The sequence below is a fragment of the Zootoca vivipara genome, chromosome 8 (assembly GCF_963506605.1).
Source record: "Zootoca vivipara chromosome 8, rZooViv1.1, whole genome shotgun sequence".
NCBI lineage: Eukaryota > Metazoa > Chordata > Lepidosauria > Squamata > Lacertidae > Zootoca > Zootoca vivipara.
Window position 1 is genome coordinate 80694908 of NC_083283.1, and position 10742 is coordinate 80705649.

A 10742-nucleotide genomic window follows, 5' to 3' on the forward strand; every position below is an offset into this window, starting at 1 on the left:
CAATTAGCAAACAGTTTCCTAAATAGAAACTGCTTGGCTGGATGCTGAAACAATGGAGGGAAGTTTAAAGGACTGGCTCCATTTGTAGCAGGACACTCCAGAGTGTGGGTGTTGCTATTGAGATGCTCAAATACTGTACTGGGGCCATAAGGCACCCCCCACCCTCATCTTCCTTCTGAAAAGCTTGTTGTGTCCCTCGAATTGGGGTTGGGAGCAAATTAGTAACCAGTGCAGGTTTGGGGGCCACCACACACACCCAGTACATTGCAAGCAGTCCTGCCTGGAAGTTTTACATCTTACCTAAGATGCATAAAAAAGGTTTTCCCCCTCCAGGTAGACCAATAGTCTCCGGCACAAATTCAAATGGATTCATTGGAGGAAAAGTTCTTTTATAACCAATTAGTTAACCCTTTTTTTGAAGAAATATTTTATAAAAGGTTTGTTGATTATTAATTTCTGGTCTTTAAGAATGTCTATAAGATTAACAGGTTTTTTTGCATGGTGTCGGGAGATGCACCCCAATATTAAATTTACCACCCAATATCACAGTCAACGCATTACCTTTCTTGATACACTTGATACACTTACAGGAAACCTACAGATAGGCCATCTTACTTGCATTGTAAATCGTTTCATCCTTCTCACCTTAAACGTAACTTGGACAATTTTGAGAATCAAAAGAAATTCAACCACTCTGGAGGATTATAACATAAACTGCAACCAAATGGCATGTGAATTTGCGAGCAGAGGATATCCTCAACAAGGGCACACAATAGGCACAGACATTTGTAGAATGTTCTCTTTGTAGAATGTTCTAAACCTAAAGAACATCTTCTAACCTGGTCCTTAGATTTTATCCCATTATCCAATAGCCAGAATTATTATAGGAAACACTACAAGAAGTCCCAGGTTGTCCGAGTATGCCTTCACGCATCGGTTTCCGCAGAACCAAGAACCTAAAAGACATTTTAGTACATGCGGATATGACCAGTGAAAACCAACCTCAGCCAAGTCAGATCAAAGGTCATTTTAAATGCGGTCGTTGTGCCATATGTAGCCTAACCATCGAACAAAAAGAGATCACCATCCCTAACACCAATAAAATGTTACAGGTAGGTAGCCGTGTTGGTCTGAGTCGAAGCAAAATAAAAAAATCCTTCAGTAGCACATTAAAGACCAACTAGGTTTTTATTTTGGTATGAGCTTTCGTGTGCATGCACACTTCTTCAGATACACTTGAAACAGAAGAGTCAGACCCTTATGTATATACAGAGGGTGGTGGGGGTGGGTGGGAATGGGTGATGGGCTGATGGGAGTGGTAAACCTGTAGATGGCTGTTAACGACTGCTGATGACTACAATTGGTCCTGCGGGGAAAAGGACTGAGGTGCTAAGGAAAGCTTGATCATGCATAATGAGATAAGAATCCTATGCCTTTGTTCATCCCAGGTGGCTCCATGGTTTTAAGCTTGGTAATGAGTTCCAATTCAGAAACTTCTCTTTCCAGTCTGTTCCTGAAATTTTTCTGTAATAAAACAGTTGCTTTGAGATCTTGTATAGAATGTCCTGGGAGATTGAAGTGTTCTCCTACTGGTTTCTCTGTCTTGTGGTTCCTGATGTCAGATTTCTGGCCAAACACTACGCCAAAGGATAAATGGACATAAATAGCTAACAGGACCAGTGGTCAGGGATGATGGGGATTGTAGTCCAAAACATCTGGAGGGCCGAAGTCTGGGGATGCCTGTCTTAGGATCACTCACTTCTTCATCCACACTAAGCAATAGGCGGCAAAATACCATTTCTAATCCGGCAGTTCCAATCCTCCCCTTTCCCTTACATCTTGCAGTACTTTCATTTTAACTTGTGGTTTTTTTCATTGCCATAACACTTAGATTAACCCATCTTGCCATTCTTTAAATAGTAAATCAGTCACAACAGGTATTATTTGAAATAAAAATATCATTCTAGGCAAAATATTCATTTTCATCACTGAAATTTTGCCTAGCAGTGACAATTTTAACTTTTCCCATCCTGGCATAATGATTCAAGAAAGGGGGGTGAGTTTACATCACAATCCAATGTTACGTATATATTGAGGTTTTCTGGTGCACAGGGGGCATTTCAGCTTGAGCTGATCAGCTGTGAAGATGTAAGTTGTTAGGTGAACAGACTGGACGGGAAAATGTTCTGGGATTTAAAATATGTCTAAAAACAATATTCATCTGCTTTTCTTTTTTCATAGATTACGATGTCTATTTTCTGGATAATTCTCTTGGTGTCAATTTCTGGCACCAAGCATGCTGAGGTAAGAGAAAAATGTGACTAGCCTAGGGCTTGCCGATCAGACGGTTGGCAGTTCGAATCCCTGCGACGGGGTGAGATCCTGTTGCTCGGTCCCCACTCCTGCCAACCTAGCAGTTCAAAAGCATGTCAAAGTGAAAGTAGATAAATAGGTAAGAATATATTTGATATAATTACAGGAGCAGTGCGAGGCGGACCTTGCTGAGGCAATGCCAGTCCTGGAAGATGCCCTTTTGGCTCTTGATATGCTGAACCCGGCAAATACCTCCTTTCTCAAGGTCCAATCAGAACGCAAGAAGGGGATTACCCAGAAGAAAGAACACGGGAATAACCCTGAGGTATGCTATCTGAAGCCAGAGGGGGCTGAAAAGCTGCAGAGTGGCTTGGGAGGAGAGAAAGCTAGGGGGACGGAAGAGGAGGAGTTTGAGCAGGTCAGCAAGGAGCCCATGTCTCTGGTTGTGTTTAAACAGGTAGATTATATGGGAACTTGTAACTGTTTCATTATCTGCTTGTATTGATTGCAAACTCAGTATTATTAACAGGGCTGTTCAAAGACAATGGCTGTATACATACCATATGTTTAAAACTCATGACTTCCTCCAAAGAATCCTGGGAACTGTATCTTTCAGAGCTACAATTCCCAGCACCCTTAACAAACTACAGTTCCTGATTAGTTAGAAAGCAAAATCACTGGCAGATTCTGGTACCTAATTGCCCACTAAAATGTTGATGCCTTTTTTCCACTTTTCCCCCTTCTGATTCTGAAATTGATTATGAAATGTGGGGAACTGAAGATTGGAACAGTAAGGAATTAATATCTTGATTATGCTCTCTTTCTTGGTTCTCCTCTTTAGGTTGCAGTGATGCCAATGGAGCTGACAGCTCTTCATTCGGAACAGATTCAGACCTCCGCAGAAATGGAGAAAACGGTGACCCTCTTAGAAAAAGAAACCATTGAGGTTTCTGATGCCAAGGAGCAGCTTGTGGGTGCAGATGAAAAGGAAGCCAATGAAGTGGCAGCTCTTGCCAAGGTTATTCAGGTAATTGTGCTGTGCAGCATGGTGGCCCCTCTCCATCCTCTGCTCTGCCACCTTACCTGAGAGTAAGCCCCGTGGAACCCCAGAAGGCTTAAAAAGACGCACAGGGCTACACTGTCAGCACATGATGTGCCCTTCCACAGTTGGTTTTGAACTAAAGAGTGGCGATTAAGAGGGGATGTTCACACATGATGTTCCTGGGGGGATTCAACACCCCCTCTTCACAGTTCTGATCTGCCTCCCCAGGGTTGCTATTTACCCCAGAGTTAAAAGTAATATTGGGCTGAAAATGCCCTCCTTTTGTGGGGTCACAAGTGAGTGAGTATGATGCAGTTGAGCCTTAGGCCAGGGGAGACCAGGGTTGAAACCCCTACTGAGTTTTAAAACTCACTGGGTGACCATGTTCCCGTTGCACAAGGGAGTGCATTTGACAGGTGCGGAACTGCCACCGAGAGGGCCCTCCATCAATTCCAATCAAGGCACACTCAGTGGCAGTACCTGGAATAAGAAAGGAAAGGGTGGTTCTTGCCAAATTATCATTTCACTGGACTCTTCATCCTGACAATGTGGTGAAAATATATTTGATATGATTACAGGAGCAGTGCGAGGGGGACCTTGCCGAGGCAATGCCAGCCTTGAAAACTGCCCTTTTGGCTCCCAATATGCTGAACCCGGCAAATACCTCCTTTCTCAAGGTCCAATCAGAACGCAAGAAGGGGATTACCCAGAAGAAAGAACACTGGAATAACCCTGAGGTATGCTATCTGAAGCCAGAGGGGGCTGAAAAGCTGCAGAGTGGCTTGGGAGGAGAGAAAGCTAGGGGGACGGAAGAGGAGGAGTTTGAGCAGGTCAGCAAGGAGCCCATGTCTCTGGTTTTGTTTGCCCACTAAAATGTTGATGCATTTTTTCATGGCTTTTTTCTGTATCTGTATCTGAAATTGATTATGAAATGTGGGGAACTGAAGATTGGAACAGTAAGGAATTAATATCTTGATTATCCCTCTTTCTTGGTTGTCCTCTTTAGGTTGCAGTGATGCCAGTGGAGCTGACAGCTCTTCATTCGGAACAGATTCAGACCTCCGCAGAAATGGAGAAAACGGTGACCCTCTTAGAAAAAGGAACCATTGAGGTTTCTGATGCCAAGGAGCAGCTTGTGGGTGCAGATGAAAAGGAAGCCAATGAAGTGGCAGCTCTTGCCAAGGTTATTCAGGTAATTGTGCTGTGCAGCATGGTGGCCCCTCTCCATCCTCTGCGCTGCCACCTTACCTGAGAGTAAGCCCCATTGAACCCCAGAAGACTGAAAAAAGACCCACAGGGCTGCACTGTCAGCACATGATGTGCCCTTCCACAGTTGGTTTTGAACTAAAGAGTGGCAATTAAGAGGGGATGTTCACACGTGATGTTCCTGGGGGGATTCAACACCCCCCCCTTCACAGTTCTGATCTGCCTCCCCAGGGTTGCTATTTACCCCAGAGTTAAAAGTAATATTGGGCTGAAAATGCCCTCCTTTTGTGGGGTCACAAGTGAGTGAGTATGATGCAGTTGAGCCTTAGGCCAGGGGAGACCAGGGTTGAAATCCCTACTGAGTTTTAAAACTCACTGGGTGGGTGACCATGTTCCCGTTGCACAAGGGAGTGCATTTGACAGGTGCGGAACTGCCACCGAGAGGGCCCTCAATCAATTCCAATCAAGGCACACTCAGTGGCAGTACCTGGAATAAGAAAGGAAAGGGTGGTTCTTGCCAAATTATCATTTCACTGGACTCTTCATCCTGACAATGTGGTGAAGATATATTTGATATGATTACAGGAGCAGTGCGAGGGGGACCTTGCCGAGGCAATGCCAGCCCTGGAAGCTGCCCTTTTGGCTCCCGATATGCTGAACCCGGCAAATACCTCCTTTCTCAAGGTCCAATCAGAACGCAAGAAGGGGATTACCCAGAAGAAAGAACACGGGAATAACCCTGAGGTATGCTATCTGAAGCCAGAGGGGGCTGAAAAGCTAAACAGTGGCTTGGGAGGAGAGAAAGCTAGGGGGACGGAAGAGGAGGAGTTTGAGCAGCTCAGCAAGGAGCCCATGTCTCTGGTTGTGTTTAAACAGGTAGATTATATGGGAACTTGTAACTGTTTTCATTATCTGCTTGTATTGATTGCAAGCTCAATATTATTAACAGGGCTGTTCAAAGACAATGGCTGTATACATACCATATGTTTAAAGCTCATGACTTCCCCCAAAGAATCCTGGGAACTGTATCTTTCAGAGCTACAATTCCCAGCACCCTTAACAAACTACAGTTCCTGATTAGTTAGAAAGCAAAATCACTGGCAGATTCTGGTACCTAATTGCCCACTAAAATGTTGATGCCTTTTTCCACTTTTCCCCCTTCTGATTCTGAAATTGATTATGAAATATGGGGAACTGAAGATTGGAACAGTAAGGAATTAATATCTTGATTATGCTCTCTTTCTTGGTTCTCCTCTTTAGGTTGCAGTGATGCCAAAGGAGCTGACAGCTCTTCATCCGGAACAGATTCAGACCTCGGCAGAAATGGAGAAAACGGTGACCCTCTTAGAAAAAGAAACCATTGAGGTTTCTGATGCCAAGGAGGAGCTTGTGGGTGCAGATGAAAAGGAAGCCAATGAAGTGGCAGCTCTTGCCAAGGTTATTCAGGTAATTGTGCTGTGCAGCATGGTGGCCCCTCTCCATCCTCTGCTCTGCCACCTTACCTGAGAGTAAGCCCCGTGGAACCCCAGAAGGCTTAAAAAGACGCACAGGGCTACACTGTCAGCACATGATGTGCCCTTCCACAGTTGGTTTTGAACTAAAGAGTGGCGATTAAGAGGGGATGTTCACACATGATGTTCCTGGGGGAATTCAACCCCCCCTGCACAGTTCTGATCTGCCTCCCCAGGGTTGCTATTTACCCCAGTTAAAAGTACTATTAGGCTGAAAATGCCCTCCTTTTGTGGGGTCACAAGTGATTGAGTATGATGCAGTTGAGCCTTAGGCCAGGGGAGACCAGGGTTGAAACCCCTACTGAGTTTTAAAACTCACTGGGTGACCATGTTCCCGTTGCACAAGGGAGTGCATTTGACAGGTGCCTAACTGCCACCGAGAGGGCCCTCCATCAATTCCAATCAAGGCACACTCAGTGGCAGTACCTGGAATAAGAAAGGAAAGGGTGCTTCTTGCCAAATTATCATTTCACTGGACTCTTCATCCTGACAATGTGGTAAAAATATATTTGATATGATTACAGGAGCAGTGCGAGGGGGACCTTGCCGAGGCAATGCCAGCCCTGGAAGCTGCCCTTTTGGCTCCCAATATGCTGAACCCGGCAAATACCTCCTTTCTCAAGGTCCAATCAGAACACAAGAAGGGGATTACCCAGAAGAAAGAACATGGGAATAACCCTGAGGTATGCTATCTGAAGCCAGAGGGGGCTGAAAAGCTAAACAGTGGCTTGGGAGGAGAGAAAGCTAGGGGGACGGAAGAGGAGGAGTTTGAGCAGCTCAGCAAGGAGCCCATGTCTCTGGTTGTGTTTAAACAGGTAGATTATATGGGAACTTGTAACTGTTTTCATTATCTGCTTGTATTGATTGCAAGCTCAGTATTATTAACAGGGCTGTTCAAAACAATGGCTGTTTACACACCATATATTTTAAGCACATGACTTCCTCCAAAGAATCGTGGGATCTGTATCTTTCAGAGCTACAATTCCCAGCACCCTTAACAAACTACAGTTCCTGATTAGTTAGAAGGCAAAATCACTGGCAGATTCTGGTACCTAATTGCCCACTAAAATGTTGATGCATTTTTGTCATGGGTTTTTCCCCTCCTGTATCTGAAACTGATTATGAAATGTGGGGAACTGAAGATTGGAACAGTAAGGAATTAATATCTTGATTATGCTCTCTTTCTTGGTTCTCCTCTTTAGGTTGCAGTGATGCCAATGGAGCTGACAGCTCTTCATCCGGAACAGATTCAGACCTCCGCAGAAATGGAGAAAACGGTGACCCTCTTAGAAAAAGGAACCATTGAGGTTTCTGATGCCAAGGAGAAGCTAGTGGGTGCAGATGAAAAGGAAGCCAATGAAGTGGCAGCTCTTGCCAAGGTTATTCAGGTAATTGTGCTGTGCAGCATGGTGGCCCCTCTCCATCCTCTGCTCTGCCACCTTACCTGAGAGTAAGCCCCGTGGAACCCCAGAAGGCTTAAAAAGACGCACAGGGCTACACTGTCAGCACATGATGTGCCCTTCCACAGTTGGTTTTGAACTAAAGAGTGGCAATTAAGAGGGGATGTTCACACATGAAGTTCCTGAGAGGGGGATTCAGGCCCCCCTGCACAGTTCTGATCTGCCTCCCCAGGGTTGCTATTTACCCCAGAGTTAAAAGTAATATTGGGCTGAAAATGCCCTCCTTTTGTGGGGTCACAAGTGAGTGAGTATGATGCAGTTGAGCCTTAGGCCAGGGGAGACCAGGGTTGAAATCCCTACTGAGTTTTAAAACTCACTGGGTGGGTGACCATGTTCCCGTTGCACAAGGGAGTGCATTTGACAGGTGCGGAACTGCCACCGAGAGGGCCCTCAATCAATTCCAATCAAGGCACACTCAGTGGCAGTACCTGGAATAAGAAAGGAAAGGGTGGTTCTTGCCAAATTATCATTTCACTGGACTCTTCATCCTGACAATGTGGTAAAAATATATTTGATATGATTACAGGAGCAGTGCGAGGGGGACCTTGCCGAGGCAATGCCAGCCCTGGAAGCTGCCCTTTTGGCTCTTGATATGCTGAACCCGGCAAATACCTCCTTTCTCAAGGTCCAATCAGAACGCAAGAAGGGGATTACCCAGAAGAAAGAACACGGGAATAACCCTGAGGTATGCTATCTGAAGCCAGAGGGGGCTGAAAAGCTAAACAGTGGCTTGGGAGGAGAGAAAGCTAGGGGGACGGAAGAGGAGGAGTTTGAGCAGGTCAGCAAGGAGCCCATGTCTCTGGTTGTGTTTAAACAGGTAGATTATATGGGAACTTGTAACTGTTTTCATTATCTGCTTGTATTGATTGCAAGCTCAATATTATTAACAGGGCTGTTCAAAGACAATGGCTGTATACACACCATATATTTTAAGCACATGACTTCCTCCAAAGAATCCTGGGAACTGTATCTTTCAGAGCTACAATTCCCAGCACCCTTAACAAACTACAGTTCCTGATTAGTTAGAAAGCAAAATCACTGGCAGATTCTGGTACCTAATTGCCCACTAAATGTTGATGCCTTTTTTCCACTTTTCCCCCTTCTGATTCTGAAATTGATTATGAAATGTGGGGAACTGAAGATTGGAACAGTAAGGAATTAATATCTTGATTATGCTCTCTTTCTTGGTTGTCCTCTTTAGGTTGCAGTGATGCCAATGGAGCTGACAGCTCTTCATTCGGAACAGATTCAGACCTCGGCAGAAATGGAGAAAACGGTGACCCTCTTAGAAAAGGAAACCATTGAGGTTTCTGATGCCAAGGAGCAGCTAGTGGGTGCAGATGAAAAGGAAGCCAATGAAGTGGCAGCTCTTGCCAAGGTTATTCAGGTAATTGTGCTGTGCAGCATGGTGGCCCCTCTCCATCCTCTGCTCTGCCACCTTACCTGAGAGTAAGCCCCGTGGAACCCCAGAAGGCTTAAAAAGACGCACAGGGCTACACTGTCAGCACATGATGTGCCCTTCCACAGTTGGTTTTGAACTAAAGAGTGGCGATTAAGAGGGGATGTTCACACATGATGTTCCTGGGGGGATTCAACACCCCCTCTTCACAGTTCTGATCTGCCTCCCCAGGGTTGCTATTTACCCCAGAGTTAAAAGTAATATTGGGCTGAAAATGCCCTCCTTTTGTGGGGTCACAAGTGAGTGAGTATGATGCAGTTGAGCCTTAGGCCAGGGGAGACCAGGGTTGAAATCCCTACTGAGTTTTAAAACTCACTGGGTGGGTGACCATGTTCCCGTTGCACAAGGGAGTGCATTTGACAGGTGCGGAACTGCCACCGAGAGGGCCCTCAATCAATTCCAATCAAGGCACACTCAGTGGCAGTACCTGGACTAAGATAGGAAAGGGTGGTTCTTGCCAAATTATCATTTCACTGGACTCTTCATCCTGACAATGTGGTGAAAATATATTTGATATGATTACAGGAGCAGTGCGAGGGGGACCTTGCCGAGGCAATGCCAGCCTTGAAAACTGCCCTTTTGGCTCCCGATATGCTGAACCCGGCAAATACCTCCTTTCTCAAGGTCCAATCAGAACGCAAGAAGGGGATTACCCAGAAGAAAGAACACGGGAATAACCCTGAGGTATGCTATCTGAAGCCAGAGGGGGCTGAAAAGCTAAACAGTGGCTTGGGAGGAGAGAAAGCTAGGGGGACGGAAGAGGAGGAGTTTGAGCAGCTCAGCAAGGAGCCCATGTCTCTGGTTGTGTTTAAACAGGTAGATTATATGGGAACTTGTAACTGTTTCATTATCTGCTTGTATTGATTGCAAGCTCAATATTATTAACAGGGCTGTTCAAAGACAATGGCTGTATACATACCATATGTTTAAAGCTCATGACTTCCTCCAAAGAATCCTGGGAACTGTATCTTTCAGAGCTACAATTCCCAGAACCCTTAACAAACTACAGTTCCTTAGAAAGCAAAATCACTGGCAGATTCTGGTACCTAATTGCCCACTAAAATGTTGATGCCTTTTTTCCACTTTTCCCCCTTCTGATTCTGAAATTGATTATGAAATGTGGGGAACTGAAGATTGGAACAGTAAGGAATTAATATCTTGATTATCCCTCTTTCTTGGTTGTCCTCTTTAGGTTGCAGTGATGCCAATGGAGCTGACAGCTCTTCATCCGGAACAGATTCAGACCTCTGCAGAAATGGAGAAAACGGTGCCCCTCTTAGAAAAAGAAACCATTGAGGTTTCTGATGCCAAGGAGCAGCTAGTGGGTGCAGATGAAAAGGAAGCCAATGAAGTGGCAGCTCTTGCCCAGGGTATTCAGGTAATTGTGCTGTGCAGCATGGTGGCCCCTCTCCATCCTCTGCGCTGCCACCTTACCTGAGAGTAAGCCCCATGGAACCCCAGAAGACTTAAAAAAAGACCCACAGGGCTGCACTGTCAGCACATGATGTGCCCTTCCACAGTTGGTTTTGAACTAAAGAGTGGCGATTAAGAGGGGATGTTCACACATGATGTTCCTGGGGGGATTCAACACCCCCTCTTCACAGTTCTGATCTGCCTCCCCAGGGTTGCTATTTACCCCAGAGTTAAAAGTAATATTGGGCTGAAAATGCCCTCCTTTTGTGGGGTCACAAGTGAGTGAGTATGATGCAGTTGAGCCTTAGGCCAAGGGAGACCAGGGTTGAAATCCCTAC

At 45.5% G+C, this 10742-nt stretch overlaps 2 protein-coding genes across 3 annotated transcripts; both read left to right on the plus strand.

Moving 5' to 3' along the window:
* Positions 1 to 920: 920 nt before the first annotated feature.
* LOC132592595 (dynein axonemal heavy chain 3-like) lies at positions 921 to 4227 on the plus strand. The gene is made up of 4 exons (XM_060278246.1): positions 921 to 1112; positions 2480 to 2638; positions 3155 to 3340; positions 3934 to 4227. Exons 1-4 carry the CDS (start codon positions 921 to 923, stop codon positions 4225 to 4227), a joined length of 831 nt encoding a protein of 276 aa, XP_060134229.1.
* A 29-nt stretch (positions 4228 to 4256) lies between these two features.
* Positions 4257 to 10542, plus strand: LOC132592592 (uncharacterized). 2 transcript variants are annotated; one of them, XM_060278227.1, is made up of 9 exons: positions 4257 to 4547; positions 5147 to 5305; positions 5822 to 6007; positions 6597 to 6755; positions 7275 to 7460; positions 8059 to 8217; positions 8734 to 8919; positions 9517 to 9675; positions 10184 to 10542. In XM_060278227.1, the coding sequence occupies exons 1-9, from the start codon at positions 4371 to 4373 to the stop codon at positions 10427 to 10429; spliced, it is 1617 nt and encodes a 538-aa protein (XP_060134210.1). In that variant the 5' UTR covers positions 4257 to 4370; the 3' UTR covers positions 10430 to 10542. The 2 variants fall into 2 exon arrangements, with proteins under 2 accessions (XP_060134210.1, XP_060134211.1); XM_060278228.1 differs by lacking the exon at positions 6597 to 6755.
* The last annotated feature ends 200 nt before the right edge of the window (positions 10543 to 10742 follow it).